This window comes from Engystomops pustulosus, chromosome 5 (genome assembly GCF_040894005.1).
Source record: "Engystomops pustulosus chromosome 5, aEngPut4.maternal, whole genome shotgun sequence".
NCBI lineage: Eukaryota > Metazoa > Chordata > Amphibia > Anura > Leptodactylidae > Engystomops > Engystomops pustulosus.
The window spans coordinates 27,142,487-27,167,402 of NC_092415.1; the positions used below are offsets into that span (position 1 = coordinate 27,142,487).

A 24,916-nucleotide genomic window follows, 5' to 3' on the forward strand; every position below is an offset into this window, starting at 1 on the left:
TTATTTTTTTTTCTTGCCGTCCTGCTAGAAAGTTGTCCAAACTTCTTTATCACCTCTTGTGTTTGCACTTATAATCTCCAATTCAATGAATATCTGGAAAGTGTTGCTGCTGTGCACAACCTGTAATAGGACTTCTGCTCTGACACTCCTCTGTTGATTCTTGTCATGTGCTAGATCCGTGTTCTTTGTCCTGTAAAGGTGCACCCCCCCACTCCCTCCCTCCTTTTGAGTTTTGTAAACCCGTGAAATTGTTCACCCTGGCGAGCCTGTACAAATATACTGATGAGTTGCATAAATGACATTTACCTGAATGTGGTGACTTTGCAACAAATCCTTTAGGGTAGAAATTCTGTATCCAATACAGGGGTGGAGGAGGAAAGCCAGATATAGGGGCACATTTACTTACCTGATCCGCGGAGTTCCCTAAAAGTGCATTGTTCCGACTATAATGCCCTCTGCCGCGATTCACTAAGATCGTGCGTGTGTCTCTTCTCCACTCAGGTCTGACAGATTTCACCTTCTTCTTCCTGGTGCATGTAAGTGCATTGTCTTCCGACCCTATTTGAAACTTAAATCCCGCGCTCAGTCCAATTCGGTTGGATCGCCCGACGGCAAGCCCACAATTTTTGCCGCATGGAAGCCACCGCAGCTGCGCCAAAAAAAGATTGCGTGCAACACAATCCAGTGCAGACACCTGTTAAATACCTGTCAAAGCTGCGCAAATCCTTAAAACGGTGCAAAGTCCGGCGAAAGTGTGATCTGCAACCCTTAGTAAATAAGCCCCATTGTGTAGGATTTCAACTTGCAGTGGCCAACCAATATATAGTTATGTGCTCACCTTCTTCTGTTTTGATAGTCACAAACACAATCTGCATATGTATTGCCGCAATCTTAGGCCTGTAGGTCCGTTTTTAAGTCGTTTTTCTGTCCATGTTTGTTGCATGAAAAGAAAAGTCCACAAAAACAGGAGACTTATAGACTGGAATGGATAGGCTCTGGTCTAAAATTTAGCTGCAAAATAGGACAAACTTCTGGAAGATTTAGGTTCAAAATTCTCATCCGCTTCTGGCATTGGCTCAGACCCTGCGTCAAAGCCTTGTGTGTTTCCAGCAGTTGTCAAAAGAGAAAACTTGTCCCGTGTTTCCACATATCTGTCCTTTTATTTACTTGGACCTGCTAGAAGTTTCTTCATAGTCTTATCTAGAGAACAGAATCTGTCCAGGCGTCACACAATGTTCCTTTATTGAAACTCTCCGAACTGTTAATGACTCGCCAAGTAAAATACATGGTACAACGTGGCACCACGCTTACCATAGCAAATAGTAAGCTCAAACTTGGAAAAATTAGGACCAGTTTTAGGTAATTGTGTTGTAGCCATATTATAGCCCCTTATAGTGGGGTTAGGAAACCTCTATTTTCAATGCGCCTATAGACCTGAATGTGCATCAAACCAAGTTCAACGTAGTGGACCACCACCTTGATGGGCCTTACAGGTAGGGATGTTATTTTGTATTTATGTATACCCCTATTATCCATCGTTTCCACCCAGAAATCATATCAGTTTTGTATGCCTGGGCATCTGGAAATGACTGGTTTATTGGCAATATGGAGGCCTCCAAGGGTTCTTCAACAGAAAGTTGGACTCTCTATATGTATGCAGAGATGTCGTTCTTAAGTATGAGCTGCAGCAGTGATGTCTAGAAGCCATCTATCCTGTAGAAGAGGTCTTATGAATCCTACATCCACTTACAGTAGATATATTATCCAATGCAAAGGAAACTTTGAACTTCTGGCAAAAAACTTCAAGTGGATTTTCGGAACATGCAAAAAATCCACGCCTTGTGATCATATTTGCTATGCCTTTACTGCATTATCTCTTGGCAGCACTAGCTACTGCAGAACTTATTTACTGATCAGCATCTCAAGAAACAGTCGGACCTTTCACTGGTGGAGCCGTGAGTTGTGGTGCTGGAGCAGTTATTACAGCCAGGTGACTTGTCTACAGCTTCATAATGGGGACATCTTTACCACTTCTGTAATGTCTTCCACTTCTGTGTCAACTTTCAAATGAAGCTGATGGAATAAGATTTTTTGGTTGGCTAGGGCTTTCTGTATGTGGCCCATGAACATGAAGATGACTGGGGATATGTTGGGGGAATTTAGCGGAAGTTAGTTGTGGCAAGGGTATTTTTGGCTGTGTACATAGTGATGTCTTGGACATCTTCTTTGACTTTCCTTCTTGGTCTTATGCCAGAAGTTCATTAGATCTTGTCCTAGGGCACATTGTATCATGTTGTCCAATGGCAAGTGATGCGTAGCTGTGTTCAGTAGTGGTCATCATCTCCCAGACCGTTATGCATGGAATATGTACCGGTCTTAGAGAATGCAAATATATAAAAATTGACAGCTTTGCCTAAAATGTATTCTACTCTTGTTTTTAGTTTTTTAAGTCTGTAGGAAAGTCACTTAAATTCGTAAATGAATTCTTCCAATTATCGATATAAGCTTGTGCAAATGTTTTCTGGGTGAGCCTGAACCTTTGGTCATAATACTTAGAATTTTTTCTGTATATTTTTTTTTTTTATGCTATAAAGTTCCTTCTTGAACTTTTTTACTGTGCTTTTTTAAGATGTCCTCCAAGCAGAATGAATGTTCTTTTTGCTTATATTTCTAGACGGTTGTGCCAATAACTGTCACTGTCCTTCTGTTTAACTTGCTTTCAGTTCGCACATCCCGGATGTGTTGCCTCTTTGTTTGCACAGCGAGTGTTCTGCTGAGAAATGTTCCGGGTGGCTTCATCCAAGATGGAAAAAAAAGTGCTGCAGTCTCTCAACCTCTTACCACCTCTTTAGATTTCATCTTCAAGTAACTCTAAGCAGAGATGACAAATATGGAAAAAAACAAAAGTTTGATAAGTTTTGTTTTCCAGTTTAAGTTTCCACCTATTGTTTACTTTATTTTCCGAGTTTTTACTTAAAATAAGTTAAATGTAACAATATTAAGAACGTAAATGATGGAACTACAAAAAGTCAATCCTTTTGGAGATTCCTTTCGAAACATCCAGCCTCCACACTAGACCTACCAGTATTGAGAAAGCGTCGCAGTAATGAATTGGCACATATATCAGCCCAGTTTTCTCCAATAAATGCCCATTTTGTTGCGCTACAAATATGCGGATAGGAATATGTTTTGCATGACTTGGAGGTGTACAGTAAGGAAGTTGGATTGCTTAGCGTTATTCTAATATTTGTTGTCTTGGCAATTTACACCTGCAGTTAGGAGGACACTTCTGGCGCAGGTGGAACCACATATAATGTTCAAGGAAATCTACCATCAGAATCCCTGGTCGTAGACCACTGACACTCTCACATGTATGTCTTATTAAGTGAAGTCTGGTAGTGTCTTTGTTATATCCAGGATATAGAAAAAAATAAATAAAATATATATATATATATATATATATATATATATATATATAATGAATTTCCATGGAGCCTCTATGGAATCTGCAGTGTTTTAACTTGTTCTCTACTCCGCTGCCCGTCTTGTCCCTACTCCAGATGACTGTGACATCACCATGTTCTCTGCAAATAATGCGCGTTCCAATTTTTCTTGGGCGCCCAGCTTATTAGAACGGTGGCTGCGCAATGAAGATTGTAAAACTCATGCAGGAGATGTACAGAGAGCCTGGAGTAAGGGTGGGCCATAGCGGGCATCAGTGGAGTGCATAAAGTAAAAACCCAGCAGAGCAGCTTCGTTGACACCCTCAGAGCCCCTTAAAAAAATAGAACAAAAATGTAATTCTTTTTCGATTTTGGAGCTTCGTCCAGGAGGACGTCGGGACATTGACGTTCATTATGTGGTGTGGTGGGGACTTTGGTAACTGCTTTTGACGGACCTATACCATGAATGCATACATACTTGTGCGCCCATCAAACATTTGCTCTGCTTTTAACCAGACCAGTGTTGACTGACCATTCCAAACGGGTTTTTGAGAATTAAGATCTTTGACAAAGGTGCTGAGCTGAAGGAATTGCATCATTATACTTTACGTGACGGAGACTGGAGTGATAAGCTCTTGCTCCTCTACTGTTGCTCTCGTTCTGTCAAATGGGTTAACATTTGACTGGGGATAATACAACATGACAGCTCCTATACATATGTCGAGCCTGCCGAGCCTGTTTGGTCTGTTTATGGATGCCTTGTGGCGAGGTGCGCAGAGTTTTCTTGGCTGTTCCTGTGTGAGTCACTCCGCCTTAGCTTGTAACCGCCTTTCCCTGAAGAGAAAAATGTTGTTTAAGTGCGTAATTGGATCCCTGTGATCCACCCAATTTATTCACGGCATCAGCAGATGGGAGAATGATTTTCTCTCCTTTTGGTGTCACATTTTTGAGGCTTCTTGATCAGACTCCTAAGGTATAATGTTACAGAAGCGGCAGTAGTATTTTTCCCAATTTTTGTGGTGATGATGGAAGAATGTGCGGTACACCTATGTGAATGTGTGACGGCACAATCGGTCATGGTGCATCATTTCCTGGGTGACACTTGCACTAATAGACTTGGAGGAAATGCAGAGGTCCAAGACCTTTAACCTCCGGAATCCAAAGTAAATTGTGAAAATGGGCCTCCACCAGTCATGTGCCATTATGGCTTAACATTTGGACCCCCTGAATTCCCTGCATTTTACGTTGAGGATGCAACAGCTATGGGGATACAAAACTGCTCCCCCTAAATTAACTGGGTTCACTCTGTTTGGGTTAATCTGCTACCAACAATACTCATACCTACAATTTGAGGGTGCAGCTAGTGACCCGGTTGGTCTTAATTCTCGAAACTAAGATTAACATCAAGCACCAAGTTAATCTTCCCGATTTATGAGTAGGATGATGGTGGTTAAAAAGCGGAGGAAAAAACTTGTTTGTCCGCTTCGTTGCACAACAAATGTCCTGAAAAACTGAATTGATGTGTTTGACTTGTACAAGCAGCGACAAGATACTTGATGGTAATAATAATAGGAAGGGCTGTGTCTCTGTACATGCTAATGAGTTATGCAGAGAACATGTCTGGGTAGAGCACGTCCTGGGCGCTGCTGCCCCTCCACATCATATTCCTGTCTCCGTGGTTAAATTAATAGACTGACTTAAACATCGGGACAAACCCTGAAGAAGTAATGAAAAACAATTAAAATATTAATAACTTGCATTCCTTGTAGGAATGGAATTCTAATAATGTGTAATTACGAGTTTGAGATTTATTTTTTCTTATTTTGAGAAGACTTGGTTGGGTTCTGCTTCCTCTTCTTCTTTCTGTGGGTATGATCGAAAAACTAATATATAAAAAAACGCATCCGAGAAGCCAGAGAGTTGTCAAAATCGTAGGTAGCCGGCATCTGACGCTTCTTGGGCCCATCGTAGAAAATGGCTGCCTGCATTTTACCTCTTGTAGCCTTCAAATTGCTGAACTTCTGCAGCTTATTGCGTCAGACTGGAGGGTCCTCTGCTATTCTGGTGATCCAGTCTGCCCCTGTAATTGTACATTAGGTTGGTGGTATCTGGAGCTCAAAATGGATCTGGTGTAACCTCCATAGTGCGATTATCAATGGAGAAAAATACAAAGATATGAAACCAAAACCTTATGTGACTTTTTTTTTTTTTTTTTACCTATAGCTGTAGTATCTGTTAATTGACTGTCATATGGCCAATGACATTGCAGCCAATTTTTGGCTGAGTGGTGGGGGGCATGCGTTTTTAACATAATGGCAGCCGCAGCCATGTCGGTAAACAAAGTACTGGAGTAACATCCTATGGGGCACTTGTTTCCCAAAAGTCCATAACTTTGATGCTCTCCAAGTAGTCCCCCCTCATTACTTGCACAAGGAATTTAGGGTTATGACATTGGAGGAGCAGAATCTGCAGATTTATGGCCAACAGAATGCTGAAAGGCCTGAGGACAACCCTACGCAAAATGCAGATTGTGCCAGATAAACTATGTAAATTCTTTTATACTGGTTTAACAGGTGTGTAGCTTTAGGAACTTTAGGATCAGGCGCTTCTAATAGGATTTTCAGGAGCGTCAGGTTACGCCTTACACTCAATATGACAACCTTGTAGTAGATATTCACTTCTGTTCAATAACTGTTGTGTATTTTTTGTTTTTTTACGCCTTGCTCCAGATTTTTATTTTGCCTTCCTGCCACCTCATTCTTTATCGCCTAATAAAAAGTTACTGTTATAATTGGTGCCTAGTTTTCCTTAACTCAATATCTTCAGACTTCGGCCTTGAACAACCAGACATTCAAGTGCCTCATGGAGCCTCAGAGGTGGATGCTATGGGAGACATTATTGCGACAATGATTTCCAAACCTTACAGTAAGTAACAAAGTCTTCAAAAACACAACAAATCTACTATGTGGAAACACAACCTCCTTATCAACCACATTAGAATGGTAGGTGTCCCTGATTGAGGACCCGTTAAGATACTGTAACAATCACTAATAATCGTGTAGTAGCGTGCAACTGCCTGAGACGAGATCCCTGTCAGCAACCTGCTGACCTGCTCATAAGACCATAACTGTGCAAGGCTAGGAAGCTAGCTATGTTATACACTTAGTTCTAGCCAATGTAACAAAAGATTTGGTAGAATTACTGAGATTTCTCTAATTCAGAATTATGTATTTTGATGCTTTAGGGCACAAATTTTCAGACCCCGAAAGAGTGAACTACAAATTTGAGTCTGGAACTTGGTAAGCCTTTTATTTTCGGTTTCAATTACTGTATATAGATATAGATCTCTCTGTATCTGTACACCCACCATGTATGGTACACGCTACAGCTTGCAACTGCTGCTGAATCAGTGCAGTCATCAGTGGGGGCTCTGAATACAGATACGGCATTGATGGGTGGGGCTGCGCTGAATCTGAGTACCGGACAATGTTGAGTAAACAGTGATTATTTTTATAACCCTCTGGGCTTTTATAAGTTAAAAAGCTACATTTTTAAAGATTTTTTTTTTCATAAACAAATAAGTTGTGATTGGCTGATATTGGTTACAAGCCAATTTCTGTTTTTCTTTCTTTTTTAATTTTCTTAAAACTTTGTAGCTTTTACGCTCTTAAATTTAGCTTCTTTTTAAATTCCCTTTTTGTAGCAGCAAACTGGAAATAATTGATGACAACACCATAATCCGAGCCCGAGGTTTACCATGGCAGTCATCGGACCAGGACATTGCCCGTTTCTTCAAAGGCTTAAATATTGCAAAGTGAGTTTCTCCCCTCGTCGTCCAGCTCATCTCATTGCTCCTGTCCTAAATTCCCTTGTAATTTATGCTGTGTGTATGCGATTTAGTTATTTTGTGTTTTTTGTTTTTCCCAGTTGGGAAATTCCCATTTCTTAAAGGGGTGGTTTGTATCCACCCTGCATTACATAAGGTAAGATTAGTGCAGGTTCCAAGGCAGGTTATGGTCTTTGCTAAACAAGATGCCTTATGGGTTTTTCGGCGGCGTGTGTGTGCGTTTTCCACCCCCCTCTCCACTTTTTCTGGTCGCTGTGTTTAGTATGGTTGGTTTAAAAATTCGGTTCCTTTTGGCGTAATTTAGTTGATGGTACTATGATCTATTTGATCTCTGCATGTAATAACTTTTATTTTATTTTTAGTTTGCTGTGAACCTATTTTGCTGGTTGGATCTTTGATTTTAGAGGGTTGCCTATTTCCTTAATGACAATGTGAACTGTGGTCTGCAAATTGAGCTCATTGTTCCACATTCTCGTCCACTTCTGTTATTGGGTTTTCATATTTGCACGGGTCATTGGGGATCCTTGTAGCTAACATATAGGTATCCTATGTATAAATCGTATGTAATGCACCTATAGGGGTGGAGCTGCCCTCTGTCTTAACGCCCAAGGGAGAAGAAATGGAGAAGCTTTGGTCAGATTTGTTAGTGAGGAGCACAGAGACTTGGCCCTGCAGAGACACAAGCATCACATGGGCAACAGATACATTGAGGTATGCACTGGTTATATATTTATTTAATTTTTATGTAGTATAAGATTTAAAAAAAATTTTGATTTTGTTTTTTCCATATTTTAGGTGTACAAAGCAACTGGAGAAGACTTTCTGAAAATAGCTGGAGGTAAATATTAAAAAAAAGAGTAGTGGTATGTTGTGTAGAAGTGGTGCCTTTCTTACTACTCGGCAATAAGGAAAATAATTCCATGTGGTGCATCCATTTTAGCCCTAGGTTTCACTATAATAGGAAATTTTTCAATGCCAGACCTGGCTCATGCCTATATGGAGTGAATGTAAGGGTTTGGAAAAAGTTTCTGATTTCCACCTACATTGGACTGCTTTGTATCCGGCATTGCCCATTTTGTAGTATTCTGGGGGAAAAGTTTTAAATAAATATATATACAGGAAATGGAAGATTTTGTACTGAAAACGGCTACCCCCTAAGCAGTTTCCAGTAGAAGAGCTGTAATGATAGTTAATGGACCAGTATTGGTACTCTGTAGGCCGAACGTGGAAGAGTGTCACTTTAAATCCATAATGTAAAGTACATTGTCCACAATTGCTAAAATATTTTTAAAAAATCACAATTTTTTTTTTTTTAAGGTACATCCAATGAGGTTGCTCAGTTTTTGTCCAAGGAGAACCAGGTGATTGTGCGCATGAGGGGGCTGCCATTCACTGCCACCGCCGAGGAAGTGCTGACATTTTTCGGCCAACACTGCCCAGTCACTGGAGGCAAAGAAGGAATTTTGTTTGTTACTTACCCTGACGGCAGGCCGACAGGAGACGCCTTTGTGTTATTTGCCTGCGAGGAATATGCACAGAATGCATTAAAGAAGCACAAGGACTTGCTGGGCAAGAGATATATCGAATTGTTTAGGAGCACAGCAGCCGAGGTGCAGCAGGTTTGTTGGGCCTCTTATCACGTTGATTTATTGAATTGTTGCAAGTGTTAGGAATCACCTTTTGCAGACTTTTGGATCAACAAATGGGTATGTTTTCATGCTAAATGTGTAGGTGCTCCAAAGTGGGTAAATGTACCATATAAACAAGATACTAAGCCCTGTTGTTGTTATACTGGTCTGATGCTCATGTCAATGATGTGAGGCTCCTAGGTCCCAACATATAAAATACTGCACCTACCGTTTACCATCTATAACACTTGCGTGACGTCCAGGCCAAAGGCCACTAAATGTTAACTCTTCCTCCGCACCTGTAACCTACAAAGACATTGTTCCGCCCAGCTGTTGGAAGGGAGATGCAACACGTTGCGTCTTCAAATCCCGTCACGCCAATGACATGGTGAAACTTTTCACACCCTTTTGACCCAACCCAAGGATACAAAAAAAAAACATAAAACAATGATCCAGTAAAGTGGCATCTCCGCTGCCAATAAACCAGAGACTATTATGCCATCTCCTTCCTTCTGATGTTATGATCTGATCCGTCAGCAGTTTCGTGCCCTAGATTCCAGTGTTGATCTTCACTGTAGCACACACCATGTATATTTATAACCATTTGTAGGTATTTTTGGAAAGTTCATTCAGTATATCTTATATTTCTGCAGGTTCTTAATAGATACTCGTCTACTCCTCTTATCCCACTCCCGGCACCCCCGATCATCCCTGTACTACCTCAGCCATTCATCCCTCCGGTCAATGTCAGAGACTGTATACGTCTTCGAGGGCTTCCTTATGCTGCCACTATTGAGGACATTTTGGAGTTCCTGGGTGAATTCTCTGCTGATATCCGGACACATGGAGTACATATGGTGCTCAATCACCAGGTATGTTTTCTTAATGCTCGCACTATTGATGAGTGTTTTTTTTTTTTGTTTTTGTTTTTTTTTTTTTCTATACAAATGAAAGATCCATACTGTACTTGAAAGTTTAGGGGTTGACTTTTGTCTCATATTTTTCCAGAATATCCCTATTACCTAAAGACCCCTTAAATTTACCAATTTGGCGGGATGGTTCCCATTTTAGCTTGCGTCAGGGGATCATAACCTTTTGGAGGAACTTCAAAGGTCTTTAAATGGTTCTTGAGTTCTCATGTGTATAGGAGGATTTCATGCGTGAAGGTCCTTGCTATCAAATTTAGTTTGGCTGATCGTGTGTCCCCTAGGAGGCTCAGGACCAGGGCCTTCTCTATTATAATGCACTACTGGTATGGGGGTCAGACTCCTAGCACCCTCAGTGTATGTAGTCAGGAGCAGCCGGCCGATGCAGTTTTAGCACTCATCATGGTGGCCAGCTTTTTTATCTTCTTACATTTTTGTCAAGATATTTTTATGCTCTGTATAAAGGCAAGGGAGAAGATATGACTGCTAATCTGATATATTGATCATGTAATTTATGTTTTTGATAGGCTTTTACTATAAATTTCACAATGGTCGACTTTAGCTACTCTAGCTCAGGCTTTGCGGCCTATTCCTTCATGTTGATTTAAATAGGCAATGGTTTGTTGAAGAAAAATTTATAATAAAAGATCTCCGGGAAATATGTATCTTGTTTGGCGTTTTTGCTGAAAGTAGTGCAGAAAACCAGTAGAACCGCTTCTACGCGCCTCTTTGGTGGCTGTCATTTATAAGTGTCAGATGTGATGCATGGCCCTTCAAGGAAACCTGTTCCATTGTTCTCATTCTTGTGAACGGACATTATACATTTTCATTCAGGTCTTGTATTGTTCCCTCTCAAGAGCCGTTAGATGGACTGTCTAGTATGAGCGGTCAGAAAAAAATTCACAGAAATTTCCAGTCAAAGGGGGAATAGGGGCATAGATGTGAAGGATTCCTAACTTGAAAGTTATTGTGTCTAGATTGGAGCCTACATTAAACCAGGAGAAACCTCCCATTAGTCAGAACATTATTAGGATCTGTCTAATATTGGGCAAAAAACATTGACATTTGCAGATTTTCAAACGACAAACCCCATTTCTATAGGAATTTCGGACTGAGTGGTGGTCACATATGTGCCTTCCATAGATGATAGATGTAGTAGGTTGCCTTTGTGGTTAGCACTGTTGCCTTGCATCACCAGGATCTTGGGTTCGGGGGCAGAGTAAGACTGCCATTGGCCTGGGTTCTATGAATATTATAAGTCTGGAGTCACTTCCTACATCTGGTACTAGAATCAAGCTTTTTGGCGAATGGAGGATGTGTCCCTTCTGCCTCTTTCAATCTGTGGTTTCAGGATCTTAGGAGGACCTTCAAAGGTCCTGAAATAACATGTGTATTGAGAGGAAGAAGAGATGTATGAGGATTTCATGTGTAAAGGTGCTTTTCAGTTCGCCTTATTATTTACTGTGTGTTCTAATTATTTACTATGCATACTGCATATAAACAAGATGAATAGGAGGGTTTTTTTCCCCCCGTTTCCAACATTTAAAAAGGTCAGTGGTTTTGATCATATGAAGATGCAGACAGTGTTAGGTAGCAGAACTGCAGAGCTGTTTAACCATATCTTTGTGTGTGTTAGTAGTGAAAGGACTGAAAATGGAAGTTATAATCCAGCTCTGCCACTCTTACAAGGGCTCTGGGCAAATCTGAGCCTTAAGAGCTTTCTGCTATAGGCACTTTGCTGCTCAACTGCCCCTCTCCTCTCAGTAGCAGCTGTGCCAGGATTTTGGTTGGATACTTAAAACAGTCAGAACAAATGGGAGTGCCTGTGGAACAGTTCATTTGGAAGAGCATAAAGCTCTTCAGGTTGAAAGAACCTCCCAGAGCCTTTTAGGAGCTAAAAAACTGGACAGTCCTGCTGCTACTTATTACACACACAAAGGTATGATTACACCGATCTCCAGGGTCTATGCCTAGCACTGTCTGCAGTGTTTTATGGTAAAAACTGATGGATTCCCTTAAAGTAAAATAATATGTACTACAGATGTACTGTCAGATTATGCTAGAATGTTCAGCATCATTGGACCCTTATAGATGCAATGTTGGTGTAGAACTGCACTATAAAGTGAAATCAAAGAAAAAATATATAAATATACCTATAAATATTTCTACTGTTAGAAACTATTATTTTGATTAAATATTTAACCATATCCATGGCTACCTAATCCATAATCTAAGTGTAGGAAGTATTTTAACACCTGGTTCTTAGCCAGCGTGCAGTAGAGTATAGTCCTGGTATATATTGCACACGCTGCTATACAGGGAGGCTAGACATGCACTCGCTGTGTAAATATAATGCCTTATCCAAGGTCACCAAGCAAATACCATGCCGCACATCGGGCAACTCCCATTTACTTAATGACAAGCTCCTTATTGAATGCTTCTGCAAACTCCCATACTTAACACTATGGTTGCTGCACTGCTCGTTCAGATGTGACTTTTTATGAGACGAGGTGTAGACGGTGACACAAATCACTATTGGACTTCCTGCTGTCGGCCAATGAAAATCTTTGGAATAAGGAGCTGCAGGTGTCATTGCCCCAGCATGGAAGCTCCTCCTCCTCCTCCTTGTGCACAAGCGAGTGACCTGCTGCCACACTAGTTGTAAAGTTGGTGCTTTGCAACTTTATACCAGTCATAATATGCAATAGTAAATAGGTTTTATTGAGTTTTTTACGGTGTCAGAACATAAAAAACATGCTGGGCATGCAAAACATCTCCTGAATTCTTAGGTTTCTAAATTTGATTTTATTACAAGAATACAATTTGGTCCAGCTGTATTGGATTATGGAAAATTTCAAAAAACGTTTTTGTTTGTTTTTTTTTTTTTGTTTTATTTTGTCCCCCTCTCCCCTTCCCACAAATGCCACTGTTGAAATTGTGGCAGAACCCCAATTTTTTTTTGTTTTTAAAATCTTAGCTAATTTCTCTCCTCCCATCAGACTGGGTCTGTTCCCCACAAACTCGCCCAGAACTCCTGAAACTTGCTCATTGAAGCTAATGTGTGTGCCAATAAATGGACAGCACTAGCACTGCAAAAAAAACTAGATGGTAGGATAGCAGAATGACTAAAATGGGACCAAGCTCTGATCAAAATAGAAATTTGCTGGCCAAAGTCATATGTTTTGACACTTGGTTTGCGGGCAGTCGGCCCTAGGTCTGGTTCACGGGGTGGAATTTTCTTTTCCCCCACTGGAATATCTGAATCAATCGGTCTAGAATTTTTGCTGCCGTTCATTTCTAAGCAAATGACAGTAACTTACTTTTGTAAAAAAAAACTATTTTTAATATGCAAATTAAATACTAACAAAAGATTAAACCATTATGGCGTTCCTCTAGTGGCTCATCACGGATTCCATTGTTGTCTTCAGCGATCTTTCCACTTAGATGGGTGATTGGCTGTGTGTCCGGATGGCATGGCTCTGTTACAGTGCTGTAGAAAAAAACTAAAGCAAAGTGAATAACCCCATGTTTCTTGCTAATGACCCTTTTTTTTTTTTTTTTTCCCCTTTCCCAGGGGCGGCCATCGGGAGACTCCTTCATTCAGATGAAGTCAGCGGAAAGGGCTTTTCTGGCATCACAGAAGTGTCACAAGAAGACCATGAAGGACAGATATGTGGAGGTGTTTCAGTGTTCTGCAGAGGAGATGAACTTTGTCTTAATGGGGGGAACTTTAAATCGCAATGGCTTGTCCCCGCCGCCATGTAAGTTACCATGTAAGTTTGGGCTGAGGGTCTTGCCGCTTCTCTGCGCTTTGAGCTGGTAGGTGCTGGAACTTGCTTTCTTCTTTGTGTGGTTTTGAGGTTTTTTTGCCTGTTGTACCTAATGTTCATTAAGGGGAGACAACGAATCAACGTCTGCAATTCCTTGGTGGTGAATGCGATTTTGGGGCATCGGTGGGAGTGTTCATCCCGCCTTTTTATTTTAAAGGGGAACTAAAGAAAAAGCTTAGTTAGAAACGTGCATTTGATGTTTCTATAATTACTCCAAATACGGAATTTTTTGGAGAATTTGGTGCAACCAACATTCACTCCACTTACTGAACCATCCATTGACCAAACTAAGGCCTAGACCTATTGAATCATTGTAGCACTATAGCTTTGGCCTTTTAAGATCTCTGCTTGCTGTCGTTTTTTATTTCTTAAGATAAAAATCTGAGAACATACAAGTGTACGGCTCCGTCCTAATCAGGACTTGGACTTAGTTCCCCTTTAAGACCCTTTTAGTAGACTAGAAGCTTTCTCCCAGACCAGCGTCATGCTGCATCCTTGATTTATTTTATTTTTTCCTTAATTTTTTTACCTGTCTTCATTGCTGATCTGGGAAGGGAATAATTGATCCCAATCCTCTGCCGCTCTAGCACTTCAGTATTAACATCAAGTTTTTTTTGCTGTTCCGGCAGAGGAATTTTTATTCATATTGAAGCATAAAAGTGCAAAATCTGTGCTGCACTTCAATTCTTGCAGTTCATTTTATCTTTATACTTTACTTCTGTGGATCTGAGGGACCTCTTGGGTCTCGTCAGGCTCCAGGGCCAGCGCACAGCTGTGAACACTCATCTTCTTCTTGTATATAGATGTTTTCCTATATCTACAATTATTCTGCAGGGCTGTAATGTAAGCTGCGCAGTGACCATGACTCTGACCTATTTAAGCAGTTGGATATCTCCTTTTCTGTATTTCAAGTCGACTCATGTTCAAGTTTTTGTTCCCTGTGGGTTAGATACCTTACAGCGTTATGATTCATGGGTGACAGGAGGAAGGGATGGGGCTTGAGTATTCTCTCCTCTCCATCCACAGTGATGGCCAGATAGCTTTCAGTAGTCAGTGGGGAGAGTTTTTAGTCTTTAAAGGGAATTTGACAATACAAAGCTGTAAACCATGTTGGTTAGCAACCCTACATTCCAGGATTGTAGCTAGTTTTGGTGCACTTTGGTTTACTGCTGAGAGATCTCTTCAATGTACTGCTGCACTGTCCTTCCCCTCCAAGTAACTGCTGTAGTATTCAAATGGAAGCCTCCCACAGCAGTGATTCATAACACAGTGCTCCAAGTCCAGCTGCAATCTTGTCCTATAAATGCTGGGTATTTTAATCTATATGTATTCCCATTTCAACAATTTAATGTTATTGTTTGTATTGTAAAAAGTTATACAATTTTCTCATACTTTGTATCAATTTCTCATTGTTTTCTAGATCTCTGCTTGCTGTCATTCTATAGAAAGCTTCTACGATCACTACCAGCGGACAGAAATCTGACCACTGTCACACAAGTGCACGGCTCGTTATATCACACGGCTCTGATTACTCTCTATGATACTAACGAGCCGCGCACGTGTGACCATGGTCAGATTTCTGTCCGCTGGTAGTGATCGTAGAAGCTTTCTATAGAATGACAGCAAGCAGAGATCTAGAAAACAATGAGGAATTGATACAGAAAGTATATTGGAGAATTGTTAAACTTTTTATATTACAAACCATAACATGAATTTGCCAAAATGGGAAAACCGCTTCAATAAAAAGATGGTTGAGAGTGATTAAAGAGTCTGTCCAGGTATCGGGTCAATGGGAGAGGGGGGGGGGGGGGGAAATGAATGTCCCATAAATGAACCAAAGGTTAAATTGGGCTTAATTCACTTACAAGTGACTTCGGGGACCACCATAAAAATAGAGTACAGGTCAAGCACATTCACCTGATTCTCCTCACTTTAAGAGGTTTTTGGTCCCATCCTCCCGATTGATGGGACCTGACCACTTGGACCTGCAGCAATCAGATGCTTAGTTTTACAATATATTTATTTCGTTTTTTTTAATTGGTTTTGGAGTTTTCTCTCATTACTGTTTTCTCCTCCTTTTTGTCCAGGTTTGTCTCCCCCTTCATACACATTCCCGGCACCGACCGCCGTTATTCCTACGGAAGCTGCTGCCATCTACCAGCCCTCTTTACTCCTCAACCCACGTGCCCTGCAACCATCTGCAGCGTATTACCCAGCTGGCGCACAGCTCTTCATGAATTACACTGCTTACTACCCAAGGTATGAATGACCGGGAACAATGGGTGAATTGTGCCACTTAACACCTGGCACGGGTCCAGGGGGCCTGATACCTTACTGTGTATGTGCTGGAATAGCGCACGCTGGGCCTCGCTGTGCCTTAGGTGCATTGGAGATCACTAATCCATTACACCATTACCAATGTTTGTGCACAGACCCGCGACTACATGGTAGCTGCAGACTCCCGTTTTTATTTAAGCTCAAGGGCGGCGACGGTTAATGGGTGAGCGAGCGGCAATAAATGTCTTGCGGGTAAAGGCTTCTGTAATGAGGAGAAATCTTTCAACCTGCCAAATTGTTGCCCTGGAGTTAAAATAGTTGTGTGCAAGGTCAGGCTTTGTTTCTTGGGTCTGCAGCTTCTGTGGAGACTGAAGAATGTTACCTATGTAGGAGAAGTGAATGCCGAGGTTATAGGGCGGGGTGGAACCTGTAAGACGCACATGAGCTACGGGTTTGATGGCGACTTTTTAAGTTAAAGGAGTATTAGAGCTTTAACAAATAATTATACATATTTTGTAATGTATGCACAGTTTTTTATGCCATAGTGGATAACGCTTTGTTTTGACTTGTTACCAGAGATGTTGCAGGATTTTTTTTTTTTTTTTAGTGTGTTGAAGTGCAGTACCCCCACCCGGCCACTAGTCTTCTGCTTCTAGTTTCATCCCCTGCATAGCTCTGGGGGGTGGAAAGCAACCAGGAACATAAGTAATAAGTATAGGTCATGATTAACCATTATGATGCCAAGTCAGGAAAATCCCTTTAACCCCTTAAGGATGCAGGGTTTTCTCGCTCTCCACCTTCAAAAATCCATAACTTTAGAATTTATCCGTGTGAGGGCTTATTTTGTGCATAACAAACTTTACTTCTCCATGGCATTATTTATAATATCATGCCATGTACTGGAAAGCTTTAAAAAAAAAAAAATTCCAAAAGTGGAACAATTGAGGAAAAAAAAAACATGTTTGCATCACATTCTTGTGGGCTCAGTTTTCTGACTCACATGGTGCGCTCCAAATAACACGTTCCTTTATTCTTTGGTTCGGTACGATCACAGTGATATCAAATGTATAAAGGTTTTATTGTGCTTTAATATCCTTCTGCCTTTTTACTATGAGAACTGTCAATCTGTGGAATAGCCTGCCTCAGGCGCTGGTCACAGCAGGGACAGCAGAGAGCTTCAAGAAGGGTCTAGATGCTTTTTTACACCTAAATAACATTGATGGTTATGTTATATAGAATGGTTTCCCATAAATCTCTTCCTCATCCAATCCATTCCCTTCCTTAGTTGAACTTGATGGGACAAGTGTTGCTTTATGCAACAAACTCCACCTGTGTATGTAGAGGGCTGTGTAGCGTGAAGGGGTTAATATTGAAATGGCTGCAGTTAAAAATTTTGAAAAAAATTAAAACCAATATAGAATATACATTGCAAAAAGGGGACCCATTGCACAATGTGATACTGTAATTCCCCTTTAAACATTTCCCAATTACAGTAATCTAGAGATGTGTACTTAAAGGGTTGATAAAAATCAATAGTATAGGTCCTTGGGCGTGCACCACGCAGCGCCACTACACGTCACCTGTTCCCAGCAAGTGATAAATAAAACGGAACAAAAAGCAGTCAGCACCATTCTGTGTAGTAGTCAAAGCAGGTTACTGCAGATCATCTCTCCCATTCATTGAAATAGGTGCTAAGTTGCAGTACCTAACTCGGCCACTACACAGAGAGCGGAGCTGTCTGTTTCCTGTGGGGGTTTTTTTTTTGTTTTGTTTTTTTGGGGGGGGGGGTTTATCAGAAGAGATGGTTGTCAGACTCCCAACAATCTGATATTGAGGACCTATTCCATGGTTGTGTTATCAGTACTTGTGTTATTCTACAATTTATGGTAAATATTCTAGGAAATCCTGTGGTTTTTTTTTTTTTTTTTTTTTTAAGATTATGATATAATCCCCCCACCCCTTTTATTGACCATTTGTCATCCTCCTTTTTGGCTTTTTGCCTTTGTCTTGATTAACACTGTTGGATTATAGGTTGAGGTTTTTTTTTGTTTTTTGTTTTTTTTTTTCAATTTCCTCTATAACGAAGTTTGAATTTTTCTGTTCGTGTTTTTCTTCGCCTACATTTGACTGGAGGCAAAATAACAACATTCTCACAATTTAGCGCTTGTCATTGGCTGCGCTGTGGGTGTGAACAGGCCTGTGCATAGTTGTGGTTGTGGGTGCTCCTTTATATCAAAGTTACATTGTCCTAAGGGCTTCTTTTTTTATGGCTTTTTTTATTTTTTTTTTTTGAATGGCGAAATCTCCTCCTTTTTCATTCGTATTACAACTATTTGAGTATTTGAGGGAATCCTGCCCTTTGTTTTAGCCCTGTGTAGGGCTACACCGCACATATGTATTCTATATGTGTGGGGTCTCACCGAAGAAAAAAGTGTATAGTAAATGGCACATGCCATGTTACATAAGTGAGAGCCATTGTGGCTGCATTCAATGGGATGTATACAAGGGGTGGGGGCATGTCCCCCCCCCCCATGGGTAAAGACATTTCATGAATGCTGAAACGAATTTCATGAATTCGTGAACGCTTCTCACCCCTCCCCTCTCCAGAGGAAACGGCACTACCTACCTGGCTGTATGTACAGGGAAAGATGGAGCTTTCTGTGTTACCTGTGTACCACACTTGTATGCCACCGTACAGCCGCTGGGTTACAATAGCCAAATCTGCCAGATATACATCCCCATATGTGCAGTGTGAAGGGGGCTTTATACACACCCGAGTATTTAGTAGTTAACTTGACAAGGTCACAAGAACTGGGTTCTCGCATGTCCTGTAGGAAGTGAATGCCATGTTTCTCATTTGTTGCATATACATGCTGATGAGCCATTCCAATTTTATAGACATATCAAAGGACCCCCATTATGACTGATGCCCCAATAGTCTTGGACCACCTGGAAAGTGAATGACCTAATATAGAAATGCTAACTCTCATGTTCACCCTAATCAAGCCTTATGTTCTCTAATCCCCAGTCCTCCAGGTTCTCCGAGCAATCTTGGGTTCTTCCCAGCCACGGCGGGTGCCAGCACTATCCCCCCTCACAATGGAGCTACAGTGGTGCGCATGCAAGGACTGGCCTACAACTCTGGTGTCAAAGAGATCTTGAATTTCTTCCAAGGTTATCAGGTAGGTGACCTGGTATGACACTTTATTCTGTGCGACAATCTCCGATGAAGGTGCGACCCGCTCCTGTTAGACTTCCTTGCAGAGTTCTGCTGAAACATAGGCTGAGGGTTTAGCCAGGATTTGGTAATGATGGCCATGAACTGCTTCCAGCAAACAGCTGATGAGGGTGCAGGACCATGTCAGGCATCAATGGCCTCTCTGGGGGCGCGTCCACACGTTCCGCTATCGTCACGGTCTTAACGCGACGCTAGCGCTCAGTGGGCGGGGCTCGGGCCGATCGCATATGCGTTTCCCGGGCAACGCATGCGATTAATAACACGATCGCATGCGTTTCTCTGGAAACGCATATGCGATCGCCCCAAACTCCGCGCCCTGTGCGCTAGCGTCGCGTTATGAACGCGGCGCTAGCGGAACGTGTGAACGCGCCCTCGAGGACGGATAAATAATGGACAATCTAACTATTTTTCGGATAAACCGTTAATTGGTGTAAAAATGTTGTCATAACCATAGCAGATTTTTATTGCAACTCCGCTGCAAAGTGATGGAAATTTCAAACAAATAAGGACCTTTTCATACTAATCAGATATTGATGATATCAATTTTTTTTTTTTTTTGTAAGACTCATACGAATTATTTTCTGCAGTTATACCAGTATGAGAGAGGACCCTCCAAAGACAATTACTATTTCCTACACAGGACCTCCTCAAAATGAATGAAAAACACAAATTACACTTTAATTTCATTAGAAGCCTAATATTGGTTACATCATAAATTAAAAATACCCCCTTAAAGGGATACACATAAAACACACTAAAGGGAAGGGTAACAGTACATCTAATGATGCGGACAATTAAAAGGGAAACAAAGTCATAAGTATCACAAAACTAATCAAATGGTGTCCCAAATTCCAAACCATTGCACTACCTGAATTATACGTGGCCACCAGAATACCCACCACTGTCCATAACTCCACCCATCCGTACAGCACCCCAATTCATGTTTCGGACCCTTTTGGTATTCGGGTGGATACTAGTAGTTCAGCCAATGCAATGGTTTGGGAAATTTGAACTCTATTTGATTCGTATTGTGATACTTTTTACCTGGTTTCCCTTTAACTTGTCACATAATTGTATGTACTTGTTAAACTTCCTCTCGCTTGTTTTGAAACTCGCACCTTTTTTTGTGTGTATCCCATTTATTGGGTGCTTGTGTTACTAATAACGATTTGTATACATTGTAATTTGGCATCAAGTTTAATTGGTGTATTCATTCCTTTTAAAGGGGTCATATATTGAAAACTCATGAGGTTTAATGCGAAAACATTTCCCTGACCACAAGCGAATATAAAAACCGCGAGAGAGTGAAACACAAAAGACATTAGAAAGTGGTGGATCTTTGCAACACAGTTTATGCAGTATGTGCTGGGAAATCTTTTGGTGCATATGGTAGCTGCTTAGGTGTTTTCTGGAAGTTGCGTATAATAATTAGACTTTGTATAGGTTTTTAAGTTTTGATTATTTTTTTTTTTTTTATGATTTCTATAGATGTTTAGAATTTTATGTTGAATTTTCAACACACAAGCTTCCCTCTACATATGTATAGTGAATGCCCTGGCGATTCCTGTAATTCTAGATGTCTGGAAATCACATAGGAGGGATTTACTAAATTATAGATGTGTATAAAAACATAGGAGATTTATCATGAGTTTGGTTTTTATGGGCAAATAGAACAGTTTTACCTCAATCTGAGCTCAGCTTTCATTTTATAAACGGCTGTGGGAAAATGAAAGCTGAGCTCTGATTGGTTGCTGTAGGCAACTAGAAGAGTTCTGCTCTAAGAGACTTCTGATAAATCTTCCCATAGATTTTATTTGTCAGACATTATTCATCTTGTATGTTCTATGCCTCATTTATTATAGTACTCCCCGGAAGAGGGGCTACTCCCAGTAACTGACCAGACCAGGGCCTTGATCACCCACCCAAAGGAATGGGTGTGTATATAGAGGACTTCACAGCGCTTATGTAGAAGAGGTAAATCGAATCCTAATTTATTATTTTAGGGTTGTGTTCCTTGGAAATATTTGTGCACCATATGACACACTTGATCGGTGAAGTACCATACCCTAATATAAGTGTTATAAGGGTTTGTGCTGCATGTGACGGTGAATCACACTGGACAATGGAAATCTTTGCAGTTCTTTTAATGTTAGACACAGTCCACACAGCAGCAAGTAACAGGCTGGTATCAGTCCTTCAAGCAGCCACACATGGTGGTGGGTTGGTTGGCTTTGCCGATGATCCATTTGGGAATACCTCAGCCTTGAATCAGTGGTCAGAAGACTGGCATTTCTATCCAAAGGAGCCAGTTTGGCTCTGCTGCACCAGCAGCACAGAATAACAACAATCTGTGTACAGAGATGTATCTTTCTGAAGGAATCTCAAAGAGTGAAGTTGTGTTCACATGTTCAGGTTTTCACATGCAGTTTTCAAAGCCAAAACTGAACAAGTGAATGGACCCAGAGACACAGAACCTTTTGGAATAGATTCTTGCTGAGCTCATGCAAAAGCATGCTAAGCTGCCTACCAATCACAGCCTGTGATTCTACATAATAATAAATCTCAGTGGCAGACATGAAGGAATACAGGTATAAACACTCTTAGCAAGTAGATGGCAAAAAATGATCACTATTGGATAGCTAGAGCAGGAATTGGTGGTTAAACAAACGGAACTCCTGCTTTAAAGGTGATGGGAGTTTAAAGGGCATCTACCACCAGGATGAAGGACTGTATGAAAATGGGCCTGAGGGGCTCCAGGCTCCATAGGTGTTAATGGAGCCTGGAGCCCCTCAGGCTCATTTGCATACAGTCTTTCATCCGGGTCCTTTAAAGAAGCATATGACCCATGGAGCCTGGAGCCCCTTGGGCTCAATTGTATATGGCCTTTCATCCTGGTGGTAGATGTCCTTTAAAGGAGGCATGGTAGAACTGGCCAGACCCTCTCCAGCCAACTAGGAATATAATTGGGGCTAAATTTAGTAATGATCTATTTCTCAGGAGCATCGGGACATGTACAGGACATGCTGCTCCACCCATTAGTGATCATGAGAAGAGAGGTCAAATTCTTACTAAGGGTTCCCAGCAGTCAGACCCTCAACCTTCATCTTGTTGACCCTTGTCTTGTGAGAGGGGTTAACTTTTTAGTTGGTACAACCCCTATGTTGTCCTGCCTTAGGTCACATTCTGAATCTTCTTCTTCTCTGTTTTTCAGGTTTTCCTCGACCAGTTTAATTGTACCGTGTCACTTTGCTGAGCAGGAACCCCCTGGCCATTTTTCCATTATTTTTATTTTTCTCCTAAACCGAGCCAGGAAGGACATTTTGGGCAAAAAGCAGCCACAGTATGGCAGTCTACCACCAAGATGTCAAGAACATAAACTTCTAATGGTCAATGGCTTCACATAGACCGGGTAGATGGACTAATCGGCAACCCCTGATATGAGAGCATCCGCTTACTAATGACCTCATCAGAGCATTTAAAGGGGAAGGACTTTTTTTTTTGTGTGTGTCTAGGAAGTGGCACAAACCAACAAAGTGAGGAATTTCTCCAGCTAATAAGACTTTAATTTTTTTTCCGCCATCTTCCGTTTAGTCTTTTTTTTTTTTTTGTTTTTTTTTTTTGTTTTTTTTCCACTGCTGCACCAAGAGTGTTAATACGGTGATATTTCTTATGTAATATTTTATATTTTTTTTTCTTCAAATCTACGAAACCAGAGAGGCTGACGCTCTATAGATTTACACCATTTGCCATGCTCGGAGAAGACTTGGCCCGTCTGTTCCATACATGCATACGTTTGCGTTGTATATAATACAACAATTTTTTTTTTCTTTTTTTTACGTCAAGATTTAAAATTTCTAAAGCTTTCAGATATTCTATGTAACCTTTTTAGTTTAAGATTATATAAAAAAAAAATAAAGGTGAAAAAAAGTCAAATAAAGAAGGAAAAAAAAAAGACGAAAAAATTGATAAATTTGTGTGCTGGCAACATGAAGCAGATGTCTACCTGTGAATGCAAATGCCCTCGCATGATGCACTCCCGTCATATTTTTTTTTTTTTGCTTTTCGTCAAACACTATTTGTTACATTTATATATTAAATATTTGTATATATTTTCAGAACGTCGTCTTGTGAACATTTATATTATAGTAAAGTTGCTTAAGTATGAATTAGCTCTTTAATTATTCACTTAATTTTTTTTTTTTTTTTTTAGTAAATTTGTTTCTAAGGGATCTTTTTCCCATCAAACCCTCCCCCCACCTATTAATGGTCCTGTCCATGGAGTAAAAACTGTGCTTCCTATTGACTTCTACCTCTAGAAGATCAGCGCTCCATGTAAAATCATGGCAAGAAGGTTCTTCTAGTCCAGCAATATTGGAAGGGCTAATGTGTATATACAATTTTTGTACATTTTGGATGTTCCACGTATAAAGACGCTTGAGCTCTCTTTTTTTTTTGGATTTGCATGTAGCAATGATATCGTCAATGAGGGAGATTCCCTCTGCCCCTGGCATCCCCCTATCACTACCCTCTCCGAATCTAATGATGTCAAATCCTGATCTAAACCGGTCATCCTGTAGACCCAAAAGCTACTTTTTACGTGATCACATTTACATGAAATTGCCGAACTATCGGTGAGAACATATGGTATATGTTCCACTATTGGATGGTTTCATAGCAAAGAAAATATGTGAACAATTGTTTAGTCACTACTTCTATTGTTTGTGTGTCATTGCATGTCTAGACACTGGTTTGTGCTATAAAGAGTAGTTTGTTTCAGTTTAAGCTGTGTATCCATTACATGACTGTTTTATTAATGCTGTATTGCACAAACTGCAAAAAAAAAAAAAAAAAACTACAGAAAAAAATATTGTCTGTGAATAAACTGTTTACATGTGCAGATAATAATAAAATGCTTTTTTTTCTGCTTGTCCAAATACTGTTGGGGTGTCACCAGTGTGGTCTATGTTCTTGAATCTCTACACTACTAGTGACAGAAAATTGAAATTCCATCTTAAATATATTTGTTCATATAGTCCAGTGGTGGCGAACCTAAGGCACGGGTGCCAGAGGCGGCACTCAAAGCTCTTTCTGTGGGCACCCAGTTCAGACAGGACTCAAATAATTTTCCTGTAGTTCCAAGCAAAGATGCTGTTTTCAGTTATATTTTTAAAGTGACTTACTTGGCTACTTGGGAATGTAGGAAGAGGGAGAATGTGTAGACAGGGCCTAATTATCTCTTAAGGACTCCCTGCTGGCCCCATGATTCTTTGTAGCTTCTTTCCAGTGTCCCTCTGTACACAATGATGCAAATTTGCCATCCTCCTTTTCTACTGTGTTGGTGTCCTCAGGAGGCCAGGAAGATTGAACATTGTTGAAGAACAGGGAGCAATAAGTTACTGCTCTAATTTTGGTTGGCACATCGCGATAAATGAAGGGGATTTGGGGTTGCAGTTTGGGCACTCGGTCGCTAAAAGGTTCGCCATCACTGATATAGTCAGATGTTTCACCAGTCTTACACACTTCAGACAGGGGCGTAGCTACAAGGGTAGCAGCCATGGAGGCTCCTATGGGGCCTGCAGTGTCAGGGGGCCTTGGCAAACTTCAAGGAATGGAGGATGTGCACCATTATATACATATTATACTTCCCATTGTACAACATGTGTATAACGGTGCACATCTTCCACTGTATACAGCATTGCCAGCTCAGATGAGAAAGGTTGGGGGAGA

General features: G+C 40.8%; 1 protein-coding gene across 2 annotated transcripts in view; it reads left to right on the forward strand.

Annotated features, from left to right (window-relative positions):
* ESRP1 (epithelial splicing regulatory protein 1) overlaps window positions 1-24,125 on the forward strand; it is a 39,747-nt gene extending 15,622 nt beyond the window's left edge. The window contains exons 5-16 of one of the 2 annotated variants that reach the window (XM_072151439.1): window positions 6,270-6,368; window positions 6,688-6,742; window positions 7,147-7,257; window positions 7,869-8,001; window positions 8,086-8,128; window positions 8,608-8,909; window positions 9,572-9,790; window positions 13,419-13,605; window positions 15,762-15,933; window positions 18,980-19,133; window positions 21,052-21,163; window positions 22,401-24,125. In XM_072151439.1, coding sequence (XP_072007540.1) covers window positions 6,270-6,368; window positions 6,688-6,742; window positions 7,147-7,257; window positions 7,869-8,001; window positions 8,086-8,128; window positions 8,608-8,909; window positions 9,572-9,790; window positions 13,419-13,605; window positions 15,762-15,933; window positions 18,980-19,133; window positions 21,052-21,135 — 1,559 coding nt within the window. In that variant the 3' untranslated portion in view covers window positions 21,136-21,163; window positions 22,401-24,125. Of the gene's footprint in view, window positions 1-6,269; window positions 6,369-6,687; window positions 6,743-7,146; window positions 7,258-7,868; window positions 8,002-8,085; window positions 8,129-8,607; window positions 8,910-9,571; window positions 9,791-13,418; window positions 13,618-15,761; window positions 15,934-18,979; window positions 19,134-21,051; window positions 21,164-22,400 lie in introns of both variants that reach the window. The other variant, XM_072151438.1, reaches the window with a different exon arrangement.
* The last annotated feature ends 791 nt before the right edge of the window (window positions 24,126-24,916 follow it).